The 17,084-nt window shown below is 35.5% G+C and overlaps 3 protein-coding genes across 5 annotated transcripts; all 3 read right to left on the bottom strand.

Annotated features, from left to right (window-relative positions):
• Positions 1-4,108: 4,108 nt before the first annotated feature.
• On the bottom strand, positions 4,109-11,625 carry LOC133788447 (ATP-dependent 6-phosphofructokinase 5, chloroplastic-like). The gene is made up of 7 exons (XM_062225928.1): positions 11,484-11,625; positions 11,256-11,344; positions 11,085-11,159; positions 10,502-10,642; positions 10,252-10,368; positions 10,075-10,179; positions 4,109-4,379 (listed from the first exon to the last, which is right to left on the bottom strand). The coding sequence occupies exons 2-7, from the start codon at positions 11,256-11,258 to the stop codon at positions 4,371-4,373; spliced, it is 450 nt and encodes a 149-aa protein (XP_062081912.1). The 5' UTR covers positions 11,259-11,344; positions 11,484-11,625; the 3' UTR covers positions 4,109-4,370.
• LOC133788448 (uncharacterized) lies at positions 4,388-8,708 on the bottom strand. 2 transcript variants are annotated; one of them, XM_062225930.1, is made up of 6 exons: positions 8,034-8,708; positions 7,314-7,621; positions 7,048-7,172; positions 6,772-6,814; positions 4,933-5,185; positions 4,388-4,664 (listed from the first exon to the last, which is right to left on the bottom strand). In XM_062225930.1, the coding sequence occupies exons 2-5, from the start codon at positions 7,377-7,379 to the stop codon at positions 5,033-5,035; spliced, it is 387 nt and encodes a 128-aa protein (XP_062081914.1). In that variant the 5' UTR covers positions 7,380-7,621; positions 8,034-8,708; the 3' UTR covers positions 4,388-4,664; positions 4,933-5,032. The 2 variants fall into 2 exon arrangements, with proteins under 2 accessions (XP_062081914.1, XP_062081913.1); XM_062225929.1 differs by having other exon boundaries at positions 7,314-8,708.
• LOC133788450 (uncharacterized) lies at positions 11,484-17,058 on the bottom strand. 2 transcript variants are annotated; one of them, XM_062225931.1, is made up of 9 exons: positions 15,702-17,058; positions 14,631-15,151; positions 14,381-14,534; positions 13,705-13,792; positions 13,136-13,170; positions 12,897-12,972; positions 12,770-12,800; positions 12,057-12,148; positions 11,484-11,758 (listed from the first exon to the last, which is right to left on the bottom strand). In XM_062225931.1, the coding sequence occupies exons 4-9, from the start codon at positions 13,783-13,785 to the stop codon at positions 11,717-11,719; spliced, it is 357 nt and encodes a 118-aa protein (XP_062081915.1). In that variant the 5' UTR covers positions 13,786-13,792; positions 14,381-14,534; positions 14,631-15,151; positions 15,702-17,058; the 3' UTR covers positions 11,484-11,716. The 2 variants fall into 2 exon arrangements, with proteins under 2 accessions (XP_062081915.1, XP_062081916.1); XM_062225932.1 differs by having other exon boundaries at positions 11,484-11,737.
• Positions 17,059-17,084: the final 26 nt, after the last annotated feature.

The following is a 17,084-nucleotide window of genomic DNA, read 5'->3' as shown; positions in this document are numbered from 1 at the left end:
AGCATCTTCGGACACTTTCTGAATGTCCATCTGGATTTCAAACTTATTCACATGCGATACGGGATCCCCGTACCCATCAAAGTTTGGGAGCGTAGGCATCTTGAACTTGCCGAGAGTCTCTGCGTTGGCTATTCTTTGGATAAATGGAGTGCCTTTTCTTCTATCGTCAGAAGCTATGGCAAGGCAGCAGCAAGAACTTGATCGTCAGAGGGCGGAGTTAAGCGAGAGACAAGCGGAGGTGGATCGCCGCCAGACTGAGGCCATGGCAGCCCTTGAAGCGGCCTTGCTGTTGGCCAGAAATCAGGCCGCGCCTGCCTCGCAGCCTAATCAACCTGAAACTGGGCCACCCCAGGGAGGTCCCAATCCTAGCCCACCGGTCCATCCTTCAAGTCCGCAAAGGCCTGAACAGCCCCAGATGCCCCATGACGACGTCCCACTGGACCCCGAGGCAGATCCACCATCCCACGCTGCTCGAGGTAATCCCCCGCAGCAAAGGCAGAATAGGGCCGAGCGACAGCCTCGTAGTCCTAGACGCCGCGAGAATGATGGGCCACACCAAGTGAACAGGGGTCACTACCCTCCTGGTAACAGGAGAGACTCGGAGTTAGGCTCTGCGGTCCGTGGATCCCAACGGCATGATAATGCACGGGGACATCGCGACCAGCGCAGGCCACCCTCTAACGCTCGGGGTGTTTCTGCCAGAGACGGGAATAGAGGGAACAACCAGTCTTACCATAGCCAGTCAAAGTTCAAAGATGGCCACGGCTACAACGAGGCTGACTCAGGCAAGAACAATGCTGATGGGAGGAACGGAAATAAAGGCAAGAGCAGGAGCCAAATACCTCAAGATGATCAACCAAATAGACAAGATGCTAGGGGGCAACCCAGGCAAAATAATGTCTTCAACCGGCTCGGAGGTAGCGAGCAACGGAGAAGAGAGGAAGATCTAAGAGACATAATCAATGATCGTCGAGAGAAGCATGGTGAGAACATCCCCCCAGCAGCAGAGACCGTAGCTATTCCTACCGCGTTGCAAGCCCAGATAGACGCACTAAATCAGGCTGTGCAACAGCTGATCGATGTAAGAGGTCCTTCCCCCGACCAGCTGTTGCACAGCCTGATTTAGTGCGTCTATCTGGGCTTGCAACGCGGTAGGAATAGCTACGGTCTCTGCTGCTGGGGGATGTTCTCACCATGCTTCTCTCGACGATCATTGAGTATGTCTCTTAGATCTTCCTCTCTTCTCCGTTGCTCGCTACCTCCGAGCCGGTTGAAGACATTATTTTGCCTGGGTTGCCCCCCAGCATCTTGTCTATTTGGTTGATCATCTTGAGGTATTTGGCTCCTACTCTTGCCTTTATTTCCGTTCCTCCCATCAGCATTGCTCTTGCCTGAGTCAGCCTCGTTGTAGCCGTGGCCATCTTTGAACTTTGACTGGCTATGGTAAGACTGGTTGTTCCCTCTATTCCCGTCTCTGGCAGAAACACCCCGAGCGTTAGAGGGTGGCCTGCGCTGGTCGCGATGTCCCCGTGCATTATCATGCCGTTGGGATCCACGGACTGCAGAGCCTAACTCCGAGTCTCTCCTGTTACCAGGAGGGTAGTGACCCCTGTTCGCTTGGTGTGGCCCATCATTCTCGCGGCGTCTAGGACTACGAGGCTGTCGCTCGGCCCTATTCTGCCTTTGCTGCGGGGGATTACCTCGAGCAGCGTGGGATGGTGGATCTGCCTCGGGGTCCAGTGGGACGTCGTCATGGGGCATCTGGGGCTGTTCAGGCCTTTGCGGACTTGAAGGATGGACCGGTGGGCTAGGATTGGGACCTCCCTGGGGTGGCCCAGTTTCAGGTTGATTAGGCTGCGAGGCAGGCGCGGCCTGATTTCTGGCCAACAGCAAGGCCGCTTCAAGGGCTGCCATGGCCTCAGTCTGGCGGCGATCCACCTTCGCTTGTCTCTCGCTTAACTCCGCCCTCTGACGATCAAGTTCCTGCTGCTGCCTTGCCATAGCTTCTGCGGTAGTCTCTTGATTGGCTCTCAGACTAGCCAGCTCTTCCTGCAACGTGCCCAAGGTGCTCCTCAAAGTCGCATCGTCCATTTCCTTCTCTTCAAAATCTAGTTGCGGCTCATCTTCCGCCATGCTTGCAGGGGGAGGAGGAGGTGGCGGATTCGACGGTGCAGCGGCGGCGGTCTGAGCAGCTTTCTTCCCTGCTTTCGCCATTAGTTTTATCAACAATGATGAGTCGTCCTCTCAATGAAAGCACCAGAATGTTGACCCTCGATTTAGCCAACTGACACGGAGTCAAAATATGAATGATATAGACGAATATGTATAGATAATAACGTAATGGCAAAAGTAAAGAAAACACAGTAATTTATAGTGGTTCGGCCCCAGAATCTGGTAATGACCTACGTCCACTTAGAATGATATTGATATGGGAACAAAAGTGTGATCAGAGAACTTGGGTTCAATGAGTTTCAACACTCCTCATAAACAATACAAGTTTTCACAGATAATTTCTATATCTCTATGATTTCCGGGCTCCAAAAGTCCCTTCCCATGAGCCATCTCCTGCTTTTTATAGGCTCATGGAGGGTTGCCCAATATTGTTACAGATATTATCCTCTGAATCATGGGATATTCAGAAGATTGCATGAAATAAATTCGGGATACATAAGATCTTTCCATAAATGTTGCTTTGCCAGCGGAACCACCGACCAATATGATCGTGGTAAAAACAGGTCTGTCCTGCTTCTGGTGTGTCTCCTGGTCGATACTCTAGCAGACGCTCCAGGTGTCAGCCACGTGTCAAGAGATTATTTGCCACGTCACAAATGCTAATTTATTGGATAACAGCTTACATCTCCTCACCATGGATAGAGAGAAACCCGTGACCCATGCTGCCTGAACTAATTTGGATGGATGTGTTTTTGAATGTGAATAGAAGTATTTTCTGTTCTTTAAGAATACTTTTTAGTTTTTTTTAATCAATTATAATTGTTAGTTTCTTTAAAAATTAATTATTTTTACATACTTATTTTTTAGCTCATTTTCGTTTTTTTTCAATAGTTTTTATGCTAGATATTTTATTGGAAGTGGATTTATCTTTTGTGTTTTTCAATGTCATTGTTATGCTTTTGTTATGTTGCGTTATGATTCTGTTTATGTGAGTTATTGGAAATTTAGAAACGACGAAAGATCTATTGGAGGATTGATAAATTTGAAAGATAAGTTTTTAATTTTTATTGTTATTTTAGCATGAGATCTTTATTTTTCTAATTGGTATTTTTTTTATATAAAACAAAATGTTTATATTGTGATTATTTCATTCTTAAAAGTTTTAGTACTCACAAAATTTTTATTTTGTTGTTTTTATAAGTTGTTTCTCAGTCATCCAAGCAGGAGAGCTTTTAAGTTTGGCTTTGAATTAGCTTTATTTTCATGTTGAATATGACGACTTGATTTATACTACATGCATTCTCTAAGAGTTCTTTGTATTCTACTGAGTTAGGTTCTTTTGTAGAGAATGCTACAAGTTTATTATCTAATTTTCCTAAGATGTTCTTAATCTATGTTTGTCACTACAAGAAAAAATGCTTTTAATAACACTGAAAATGTGTTATCAAAACATACGATAACACTTTCTGATGTGTTAAGACCGACTATGTTATCGTAGGTCAGGGGTACTTTACATAACACTTTATCAGTGTTATACAGATGTGTTATTGTACTGTCAACGATAACACACTTTCTGTGTTATTTTAATATATAGATAAGTGTTTAATTATGTTATTTATAGTCGATTATATAACACATTTCAATACTTATAAATTTGTGTTATACTAAATTTTAGTATAACACTTTTTTTGTGTTATACTACACTTTAGTATAACACATTATTTGTGTTATATAATGAAGTATGCATAACAAAATTCTTTACCTATAAAAAGTGTTATTTTAATAGATATTATAACACATTTTTTGTATTATTTTAATATTTAGTTAAGTTTAAATTCTCATTATATATTCATTTATATAACACTAATTTATTCTATTATATTTTTATTTTTTATTTATATAATTAAAATTAGCTTTCTAATATATACTAGCATCATCAAATAAACTTGATTTTCAAATAACAAAAAGTAAAAACATTCAACATTGTATTAACAATCCACAAATTAGTTTAAAATATTCAACACTGTCATCAACAACAAAATGTTCTTTAAGTTTTCAAGTATTCTTAAATATTCAACATATTGAAAAGTTACTATAACAAGAAACTTAGAGAGTATTGTCTGCTATAACATCCTCCAACTCCCACTCTTGCTTTGGCTCGTTCTCTCCATTTCCCATTCCAACTGTTTCATATAGCTTCACAGTTTCTGCATGGGAAATAAGCAGCCACAAAAATCTTTTTTAAAAAATACTTCAAGAAACTATGCTACAAAAAAAAAAAAAAGTTATGCAAAATAATACAACTTCACATATATTCCTGGTGAAAAACCCACCAATTATTCTGATGGCTGAACTCCAAAACTCTGATAGTGATTCAACAGCCCTAGATAGAGTATCTTGTAATTTACAATCTGAAGTGAAGTTTTCAGGCAAGCCATCTGGCAGAGCATATTCTACAGTGTCCAAAATAACTTTGCACGATTGAGTAGCTTCTGCAAGAAGTACAGGAACAAAGATTGGGAGTTTGTGTGGATCATAAAAGTTTGCTATTTTAGTAATCTTAAACTTTTTAGATATCTAAGAAATGAAAATCAACAAGTAATAATCCAATAATCTTTTCTATCATTTTACTAAATACAATAAAAATATCAGGAAAAGAAAAACTACTTTGACTAGTACTAGACAGCAGCAACAATAATGTGAAACAGAATTCCAAAGCTATGAGCTAAGAATGAAATTACAGTTAGGTAAAGGAAATACCTTCATATCGCCCAAGGCCTTGCAATGATTTTGCTTTGAGAAGAACAGCTTCAAGGAACAGACTAACAGCGTGCATGGACATAGGTGGGACAAAATCACTCTATGAACGGCGTCTATTTTGTTCACATCTTCTAGAAATGGATCCTTTCATCCTAGGAGTCACTGTAGCAATATCTATTCCTTCAAATACATGAAGTGCAGCTTCTATGTTACCCTTTTGATACTCAAGTCTTACTAGTAGAGCTCTTGCTTCCTATAAACCATGAAACCAAAATAAATCATCATCCAAACTGATTTGCCAAAATAAATAAGTCTAAAAACAACTCCTTAGTAATTTGCCTCAACTTTATGACATTGTAAACTGTACCATCCCAAGACTAAAAAAACTCAAAAATAGTAATGCTATTTTTGTAACAGTATACCAATATTTTAATTAAACTGATTTCTTGACTCTTCCTTTCGATAGAAAATTATACACAGGAACAATGTTAGAACAAACAAGTAAAAAGCCAAGGATTTCTCCCATTTTTATTTCTTAATAAAATATCTCTCATATAACATATAAGAGACTCCAAGTCAAGTGTGAAGTCAGATACCCCATGTCTAATTACACCCGAATTTATTACTGCTCATTAACACACGTCTTTCACACACTAGAAACAGATTACAAACACACAGAAAAATGGCTAACAATATCGAAGAAAAAGTCAGCTGACAGGAATTTAGTCAAACACACCAGAAACGCCCAAGTTTTCTTGGTTCGGACTTAACCAAATCAGAATGAAAACAAAAGAATACTGATTTTAACTCAGACTTTTCCTCAAACAGATGGTATGCATCAAAACTTTGAGTATACCTTAATGACTTAATAATAAGAAATATGTGTTCATGTATATATGTGTGAGAGAGAAACAGGGGGAAAATGATAGAGAAGTTAAACAAAATTTACTTGCAATACTAATCCAACCACAATAGTAATAAAATTATTGAGATTAGCTTATGAGACACAGTAACAATAAAAATGAGATAGTAATTATCATAATATTGTACAAATTAAAGGCACCAAAATCACATTTTCATGAGTCAAATTTTGTGATCAATATATGCAAGGGATAGTGAAATAAAGAATTTGATCACTTGATTGTAGAGTGCAGAACAATAAAATAAAAGATCTCATAAATTACTATAAAGTACAAAACAGTTTAGAATCACAAAAGAATACAAGATTTTGATCCCTAGTAGAAAAGATTTTGGTCACAACAAACCAAGTATTAATGATACAATAAGAAATATTACTAACTATCCCTAATGAAAACAGAACATAGAAATTTCAAGGTAATACCAAATCAATTAACAGCAAAACCCACATAAAAATATCCAAAATAAAACAGAAGCTACAACAAAAGAGCTCCATACCATTTCATTCATGACAGAATCTGAGACAAATTCAACATTTTAACTTCAGTATTTTAAATAATAATCATTTGAAAAGATGAACTTATCATATATACATAAAGCACGATAGAATAAGAAACTATTATGCAGGCACCACATTACTTCAAAAACATAAAGCATGCATAAAGTACAACATAGTATTACTGTCTCATGAGCAGGCTCCTGAAAGAAACTATCAAAATAATTTATAGGGGCAAAGGATATAGAAAAACTGTTGACAACATAGTATTACTATCTCTAATTCTCTACTCATACAGTAATAAGAAAGGAAAAAGAAAACCTTTTGGATAGCTAAATTATTTCATCACTGATGTTACATAAGATTATATTTAAAACAATTGATATTTTTACTAATGGGGAAAAAAGAAATGAGGCATTTCTAACCTGAGGAATATATTTGATGACTATCATAAATACTTGGATTGAGCTGAAAACGGAAAGAATCAGTTCCAAGTCAGAAAGTGAATCAATAATATATTTCATAGCAAATGGAATTTAGAAACCTAAAGCTAATTATGATAAAGCGATTAAGCCAATAAATCGAAGCAAACAAATGCTTTTATCATCTAGCTTTCCAATGTTTTTTAATCGAACTGAATTATTTGAAACTCAAAATTCAGAACAAAAGAAAAGGAAAGGTAACTAAAGAATGAATCTTACTTAAAAATGTTAATCAACCAAAGCCAGGAATGGTTTGGCAAAGCAATGAAAAAGAAAACTCCGGCAGCTAACCAAACAATAGAGACAATTGCTAGGGTAATCTTAGAGACAATCTGACCTCCACGCTGTATAAATACAAAGCCATCATCACCAACAAAAGGTAAAATTCAAAAATAGCAATGCATAACAACATAATTACCACACCAAAACAATAAGGCTCCTCAATCAAGAAGAAGAAACCCAATAATAAAACACTATAGATGCACCTGGAACTCTGTAGTAGGATCTTCAACCAATGACGGAAGCTGAGAAAGGCGTATCTCAGCAGCCATGTCCCATGCATCCTTGCAGTGTGCAATAGTTACAGAGTGACTTTCGGACTAATAAAACAGTAAGTATTAACTTCTTTAGTGTTTCCTTTAGTACTACCACATGTGATGCTGATGGGTAGGTGGCAACAATGGATGAGAGATTGGGGAACAATTGGCAGAACGCATAATTCACTCAGCAGATAAAAAATTTCGAAAAAGACTAGCGACTAACAAATCTTGCCTGAACAGCCTCTGGAAAAGCTCTGCAGCAGAATACAAAGGTATGAGAAACATATAGCACCAAAATAATCTTAAGGGTACTTCAATTCAAAGAAGTTAGACCATAGAGCATCAAACCACAAGAAAGAAACTGATCACAAATTTGAAAGAAATAAAAACTAATAATGAGATAAGCACAAATCCAAACACTTGAAGAAAGCCTAAAGGATTGACATGGTTGTCTTAAGCATGGAAATATATCATGGAACAGAATGAAACATCTCTGAATAATAAAAAAAAAAAGATAAGTAAAAACTGCAAGCAATATTCATTTAGTTACTATATTAGGATTAATATGTACTCTCAGAAAATTATGTTTGTCTATAAGATGGATGCATGTATTTATGTGTTTATTCAACTAAGCCTCAATCAACGAAACTTAAACGAGTAATCTACCTGGACAAACCCATATAGGCCAGGAATGGACATAACATCTGCACCAAGTACTTTTAATCCAAATTCAACATGTGGCTGCAAAAAACATTAGAGACAATAATGAAAGAAGGAAATAAAGATTTTTTTAAGACAAGACCTAAAAGAGTGCCACATAATATAAATAAATAAACAAATAAATAAGAGTGCCATCAAATTATAGAACTCAAAACGGATTTTGTATATCCAACCTCTCCTCGAATGATTAGTTGCAGTGAGAAATAACTAGACTCATAATAGAAAGAGGCCATATATGAATAACAATACTGATATGAAAATTTACCAAGAAGATTTTTATACTTCAAGAATTCAACAACTGAGCCCCAAAATTTAGTTTAATGTATCATCAGAGATAGCACAATTCTTAAGACTCTACAAAGTAAAAAAAAATGCCACATTCAAAAACTCAAATAATTTAGTCTAATGTATCATCGGGTCTAAAATGGCATCCTTGTTAAATCAAAAACAAAATTCAGAGCTTTTACCCACATTCATCCTAAAGAAAAAAATAATTATAATAATAAAGTAATTAGCATCTACATAGTCAGAATCCACAAAACATGGTAAAGCATGTAGTTAGATTATTCGATTATGATCTCACTATGCACATGTGTTGACCACTTGAAACAACAAAACTCAAATAATTATTATCAAGATATTATAAAACTCTAGTTTTTTTACAAATTTAGTCTAAATGGTAAAATATATACAAGTCAAATTAGCAATTAAACAAAAAAATATAATAAGTACATATATAAATACATGTATATATAGATGCAAGATTAGTAAATTCCTAACTGATGATTTAAAATTACTTCTTTCCCACTTCTAATGCTCCAAAAATAAACACTACCATCGCCATAACTTGTCAATTTTTATTTAGTAAGTCCATGAAAAGAGAAAGCAATTCAGCTTTTTAATGGATTGGATTTGAGTTATAATTCTACAATACATATCTTGTTCTAACAAAATTGAGATTTATTGAACTTCTTCTGATAAAGAGCTTGACATGAATTTAGTGAATACACTATTAATTCTGAAGTATTAACTAAAAATCAATATGAGAGAGAGTGCCAAAGGCATCAATTGCCTTAGTGCACATGTAAAAGACCCTGTCATAGAAAACATGCTAAAATAAACAAGTTGCCTTAGTGCCAACTCTAGATGTTGCAATTGTGCCAAGCTCTGTCATATAATCATTGAAAAATATTATTTATCTTCCAACATCTTAAGATATGTCATTTTTCAATGATATTTAAACTTTCTAGACTATAAGAAATCACCACTAATTTGACAACAAACAAACATGGTGCTAGCTAAGCTACTTACAAGAAGTCAAGCAACAAGATTCCCAGCCCAATTAGGAAGTAAAGCAACACAGTTTTAGAAAGACCACAGTACATTCCATGATGTTAGTAGCTAATGGAATTCCTCTAGACTGTTGTAAGAGTGAACTTTAGAATTGAGTGCTCTATATGTCAAAAACTCTTAAAAGATTACACTATGTATATAAATAGATTCAACAAGGGGAAAGAAGGAGTAATTTAGCAGCATTGGACTGGGCTTAAATTTATATATAGGATATGTAGAATGTGGTTTCACAAATTCTCAATCTCATGCCTTAGGCCTTTTCCAAAATATGAAAGGCAATGTTTGAACAACTATTAGTAAGCTGGAAAAACAAGTTAACAAGAAAAAATGTGTTAAACTAAAAACAGTCACTATTCCCAGGCCAATCATAACAAAACACTCAACATGCTATCAAAATTTAATGATCCAACTGTATCTTCAAAACCATTGATGTAACATACCTAACCTAGATCCTTAGAAAGATAAACATCAATTTGTTGTTCCTTTTTAGCTAGTTGAATCTCAACATATGGCTGGCATTTTGTTTTTGGAGGGGTTTCATAATATTTAGATCCAGAAGGAAAAAAAATATACTAGTTCCAATCAGTTGATCATGTTTCAACTAGTGAAAAACTGATGTTATACCATGACTAACCTGCCCTGCTCCCTCAGCAACACAGACCACTGCTGATCCTTTTGTCTCAATGAGGTATTTCAGATGCCGCAAAACACCATGAGGACCATGTAAATGGAAAGGTACCTTAAATGTATAAAACCAGTATCAGTACAGAATCTCAAAAATAACTAACCAATTAGTAAGTCGCACAAATACCTCTGGTATCAAGCATATATCGATTTGTCCACTAGCCAGGGATGCATGCATAGCAATAACTCCACTCCTACGACCCATCAACTTTACAATTCCTATACCATGGTATGCACTATGTGCCTGTAATAAGGATTGAGAAGTTAACAAAGACTATTTTTCCCACTGAATTCTTTAACAATGATATTATAATGCATGAAACTTAAGCAATCAAAATGAAATCGAACAAATCACAAAATATAATGAAAATTTGTACCTCGATGTAAGCTGAATTAATGGCTCGCTGTGCTTCCTCAACAGCAATGTCAAACCCAAAATTTTTGTCCATCAGCAAAATATCATTGTCTATAGTTTTGGGGACCCCAACAACAGCCACCTTTACCCCTCTTCTACAACACTGAAATGAAAATAGGAAAAGTAGGACATGAGACCTAAATAGAAATGGCAGGCAAGGTCGAGGCAAGATAAAGGGAAACAGCTTACAAATGCAGCAATCAAGTAAAAGTAGTTAAACATATCCAATAAGATGATTCTAGTGGCACAGTCATCTATATGGCAGTAAAGTGCTTTCTAATTTATACGAAAACATGAACATATAGACATGGTGATGAATCCTAAACTAAAAGCAAAATGAATTCAAGTCATCAGGAATGCATCAACTTTTAATTCTTGAGACAGCACTTTACATCTTCAAATTTAGAACAACTTGTACCAAAACAATTTATATCCCAAAAGATTTCTGCTTTAAGTAACCTGTTCAAAAGTGACCTTAGTTATGAATGCATGCCAGATTATGAGATAAGAAACACAGGAATGTAAACAGATACACGCATAACTACCTCTTTGTGAATTATATTTGCCCCAGCATGAGTTCCGTTCCCACCCAGCACAAAAAGCATGTTGATTCCTCTTTCCTGATATCAAATTAATAAATGTTTTCAGGTCAGGAATCATATGTCCGCAACATTATTAACTCTAAAGAAACTGATAATAGTTGCAGAGTAACATACCATGTCCAAACTTGATGCAAATGAGAAGCTCTACTATGCAAATAGCTAAGGAAAGCCAACAGAATGCGTCGACTTTTTTCGTTGGTTTTCTGCAATTTGGACACAGTGATTATGAAAAGGTTAAAACCCTGGAAATGGTAGGCCAAGAGGGTATATGAATTCATTTCAAGAAAAGGAAAAGGATGTGCTGCTAGTGATTATGTCAGATAGAGAAAGAGGGTAGTGTACCTGTCTTGAAGATATGAGTTGTACTCGCGGATTGTAGGAATTGCTATTAGCCACCACAATATCAACCTATACACAATAACGGGGTTTCGAGGAGGAATCCACAAACAGAACTTCAGAAAAAAGGTGTTGAGCTCTACTGTGAGGAAGACGATACAAAGACTAACAACTTGAATGAAACGCCATGGACCAAGCAGGGGATGCCACTCATCTTTGTCCCACTGAGCTGGTATAAATTATTCTAGTGTTCTTTTGACCTGAGTCAGTAAAAAATGCATCTAACTCGGTGTCAATAACAAAGGTTCACAAGAAACAGAAAATGAGACATGACAAGCAAATTTCTTAAGCTAAAAAGTACAGGGAATCCATGATTTTATGTTTACATGAAGAAAAAAAACACTAAAACACATGTATTTCTACTCCAAACAATATGATCCAATTTTCAACTTCTTGCTACAACTTAGTAACTCTCCATTAAATATTCAAAACTAAAACACCAAAATCAGAGCATACTTTTCCAATAATATTAACTCTCCATTAAATATTCAAAACTAAAACACCAAACTTAGAGCATACTTTTCCAATAATATTAGGCTGACGACTTATCCTAACCCACTTGTACGTTTTTCCATCAAAGTACCTAACAGTATGCATTCCTACCCAGATACCTGCAACATACACACCAAAAGAAACTTGTCATAATTTGCACAGAAAGCTCATATAGCAGACAATGAAAAATTATAGCCACAATCTGCTTAATATTGTAGAAGAAATAATTGAATACTATGGCTACGGATAGACAGATAGTCATAACATGTAAAAACTTCTAAAAAAAAGTACAAGATAATTAATGGATGATAAAATATCATAGAACTAGAATAAGATAATGTATGGTTATTTCATCAGAAGAATATTAATTTTGTATAATATGTCAATGGCAAAGAAAACTATCCAAGAAACATGCATCACCATTAGTGTGGACCAAGCACTCAAAAAATAGATCAATCAACTGTTGCCAAGGATGCTAGTTTTAAATCAGGTCCTTAATAAGTCATTTGGTTAACATGGTGAAAAAAATAAATAGGAAAATGTTCAACGTCAAGTTTCTTTGATCTCACTCCTTCACTAATTGATAATCTTAACATAGGAAGTTCATGTCAAAATAGAGGCTTTCCAATTAATATTATCCTCACAGAGAATCCTTCCTTATAAATATCACCGAGATTAAGCTACTTCTAAATATCAAAACATTTTAAACAATAAGACAAGTGACATGGATATTGACTTACAGGTTGAACTTGAGCCTAAATCTTTAGTAGCCTGCAAAAAAAAAAAGAAGAAGTTGAAAATTGTTAATCCAACATAGATAAAGTGATACACTTATTATGAAGAGTAAACAAATTTATCTTAGCATACACTTTCTTCCTGAGAAAACTCTAAAACTTTTTCATCATCATTCTTGTGTCCTTGCAACCCATCATATCCACATTGTCTGTCAAAATTTAATTCCAAGGAGATAAAAACTGATAGTTAGACAAAGGGAAAAACTATATGTAAGCATTCTGGATGTCATTGCAAGGTACAAAGGGTTAAGGTCCAACTTCCCAAATATTTTGGAAAAGAAAAATGGGAGAGAAATTAGAAGCTAATTATACCTCCAATCATTTGCAGCACAAGAGGTGTCTTTAATCTGCATTTAGGCGGGAAAAAGAACACAGCAAAATAAGGACTTGGAGAGAGTTCGTATAAGTTCATAAACATTATAGATAGACCTATGTAATTTGTCTCTCTTTCATGTTTACTTCTTACAAGGTAGACCTATGACAAGATGGGATTGTTTGCAAGCAGCAAGAGGAAAATAAGTACTAGGACCCTGATTGCTAAAAGATATTTTCCCCTCATTTCATCCAATGTATTTCTAGATAGAGAACCAATGCTTCAACAAGCAAGATTGAATCAATTGACGAGTTGAAAATAGGATTTCTTGGAACTATAGCTCTTACTTTCAAACATTTCCTTAATTCCAAACTTCAGAAATTTTTCTTCTTTCCTATTTTTCTCCCTCTTTCATTTTCCTTTCTTTTAATTCCTGAGTTTTCAGTATATACATTCCAATTTTTAGTATTTCTATTCAAACTTACCAATCCGGCCAATTTTTTCCTTGACACAAAGCATGATAAAAATATACATACAACTAAATAATTATGTAGAAAGGAGAAAGTACCTCGGCAACATTTCTCCCCTCGTGATCCTTTTTAGCATTTGAGGGTATCAAACTTGGAAGAATTCCATTCTCATTTTGCATTGAGTTCCTGCTATTTAAAGTAAAATTAATTATATAGCACACCATGACATAATCACATCATACATACCAAACACAGAAAATGTGAATACATAATAGGCATACAGTGATAAAAATCTGAAATATTATAAAGCAACACAAGAGAAACCAGGTCTCTATATTTTTATTAAACAAAATATATCCACCAAATGCACAACAAAACTAACTGATTCTAAAACCCGAAATGAAAGGAAACAAAAACCAAGCTGAGTGTCTCTTCCTCTCCATTACAAGCACAAGTCAGAGACTAGTCCTAAAGGACGATTGGATATTAAATTCTAGAGAAAATATACAAACCCAATATTCATCATCATTCATGACATTCATAAATACCACAGTGTAGATGCTACACAAGTTTCAATAATGTTTTCATGGATTGGTACGTAACAAGAAACAAATATTGTCCTCTGTTGGAAAGAAAGATGGTGCACAATCACAAGGGCGTGAAGAGGTGATAAAGTTATCAAAACATTATTTATTTTCATATATAATAGCAAAAATAAACAACAGGATCTACTGCCAAAAATTTGCATAGAACTCATTCAGTAATACACAATACCTTAACTGTTCACCATTCTCTCTACAAATAGTGGACTTGATAGATTTCTCAACATCATTCACTGAAAATTCTGTAGAAGGAATAGACTCCACAACAGCTTCAGCATTGTTACAAGCCACATTCCCAGCATAACCATCAGCTGGAAGCTGAACCCCTGAATAGCATCAACAAGGTAACATGTTATAAAAAAAATCAGGCTTTTTCTTCATTAAAGATCTCAAGAAATAAACAAATGGCACAAATCTCATACCTTTGCAACAACTTGAACAAGGTCACCTGAAAGAATTACAAGTGTATCTATCACTAGGTCTGTCTAGTCTGCACTCTTCCTAAATTAGCTGATGTCCCAACAATAGCTAAATTAGACCCATTGAAATTTCTCACGGTTAATTCTTCCACTGAGACACTAGTATCATCCATTGTGCGAGGACAACTATTGTACAGGTTTTCTAGTGTATTTACACGATTTAAACTCTGTACATGTTTACCATCTAACATTTCTTCAAATTCCTGATGCGAGCTCCTTGCATAGTCATCCTCACCTGGCAGTAGCATCTCCTGTGAATTCAACATTTCTCCTGTGGGTTTCAAAAAAAACTCGTTCTCTTTGCCTTGAAGGTGTCCACGTTCAACTGCATCCAGTGGGGTAACCTCCTCCCCCACACCATCATCCATGCTTCTAAACATACTTTATTCACATATATCCATGAACAAGAGTTGCACTATCAGTCAAAACTCCGAAACCAACTAATGTTGTTACACTAAATACTTCTGCATAGAAGAAATACCACTGTCAAAATTACAATACTAGCAAGTTAAAAGGCAATGCCCAAAAGATCAAAACATGAAAATATTCTAGCAACCCTTCATCTTAACTAGAAAATATGAATATCTAGCCAGACCCCAGTAATATGCTACTTTCAATTTTACAAACAACAAGTATTAGAACAAAGCTAGTAACCACACCACGTGCGTTATATTCATGATCGATCAATGGACCCAGGTCAACAGTTCTATAAAGTCTCTAAAACTTACACGAGAGACAGACCACAACTATTTTCCGTTTGGTTGCCAAGAAAACAAAACGAAAGGGGGGAGAAAGAAAGAAAGAAAAACGTAACAGTATGCATACAACTCCATTTCACATATATAAACTGACTCAAAACATGAAACAAAATCTCATTTAGCTCAAATGAGTTGTTAATTCTACAATTCTCACACACACAATCACCAAATAATTCTCTTCAATTTTCTCGGCAACCAAACAGGAAAAGAATTGAAAGCTCAAACTGTAGAAAAAACAATGATATCAAAGGCATACCTGTACGAATTCCAACAAAACAAACGAAGCACCGGAACATGAAAAGCCGCGAAATGCAATCTCAACGAGGTAAGAAAGAAGAGAGGAGGTGAATTACAGAGGTGACGAAACGCAAAAACCCTAAAAGGCAGAGCAAAACTGAAAGCAGTGGTGAAAGAAGAACAATCCAAAAGCACACAATAATAATAAAGCGATGGAAAGAAGAACAATCCAGTGTCGTCGTTCGCCTCTGGTGTCGTGTGAGGGCTTGGGCCCGCATGATCGAAGCTTCGACGGGTCTGGTGGGAGAAAGAGATTCGAGAGAGAGGAGAGAGAATGATGAGGAAAAAGGAGAAAGAATTGGGTCTCTCGGGTCTCACATATTTTCAGGTCTCACAAATGAAAAAAAAAAGATAAGTGTGGCGGGATGGTGGAATTATTACCGCCCTTTTTTCATAAAGTGGCCCAATATATTACTCTAGCATAACATTTTTTTATTAGTATTATATTCGTGTGTTATGAAAATGAGTATTTGGTGTAGTGTGTTTTGTTTGTTCTAAGAGCTCAAAGTTGTGCATGCTCATAGGGTAGATACAAAACTTGTATACCTAAATGACTTTTCATTTCTTCTGCTCTCTAAATATATACATTCTTATTATCATTTTTAATGAAATATTCATTAATGAAAAAAAGAAAATATAAAAAAAAAAAACTTGTACTCATATCTAGATATTACAGCAAGATCTTTAGTCCGACGTACATGTACACAAAAGTCATTAATTTTACAAAGGAAAGGAACTTTAATTATACATTGTGAATTAGTGATGTGACAAAAGGGATGGGCTGATTTAACTTAATTAGGCAATACAGCCGAATCGAACCACACTTTGCATAACGTAAAGTCGTAAATCCAGTCCACGATAATGACAAATAAGCTTAATTAAAAAATGGTGTTCCAACTAAGATATAGAGTCCAAAATCCAGCTCACGAAAATGACATAGTAACTAATTTTAGCCTTAATAATTTACGACTAGTGAGTTATTGCCCATTATAAGGTTATACTAATAATTTATAAGTCTTCTTTGTAAACAAAGATAGAATCTTTTAAAAGTTATACACTCTTATTATGAGTTATGACGACCGATATTTCTAAGAGAAGGGCCTGATTATTATAATTTTAATTAGCATTAACATTATCATTTCCTTGTTTAAGAATACCATCAAGTAAATTTATTATGTAGTATAGTAACAAATTCCAGACATATTTTTCATTTATCATCTCTATAACCTTGGCTGTTGCCTACCGCATATATATATATATATTATATATTATATATTTTGTTTCCTTTCCTAAAACAAAATATCAGCTATATTATTGTCTTATTTTTTATGTCTTTGTTTTG

The sequence above is a fragment of the Humulus lupulus genome, chromosome 7 (assembly GCF_963169125.1).
Source record: "Humulus lupulus chromosome 7, drHumLupu1.1, whole genome shotgun sequence".
Taxonomy (NCBI): Eukaryota; Viridiplantae; Streptophyta; class Magnoliopsida; order Rosales; family Cannabaceae; genus Humulus; species Humulus lupulus.
Note: the sequence above shows the minus strand (reverse complement) of the source record. Positions and strands in the feature narration are given on the sequence as shown.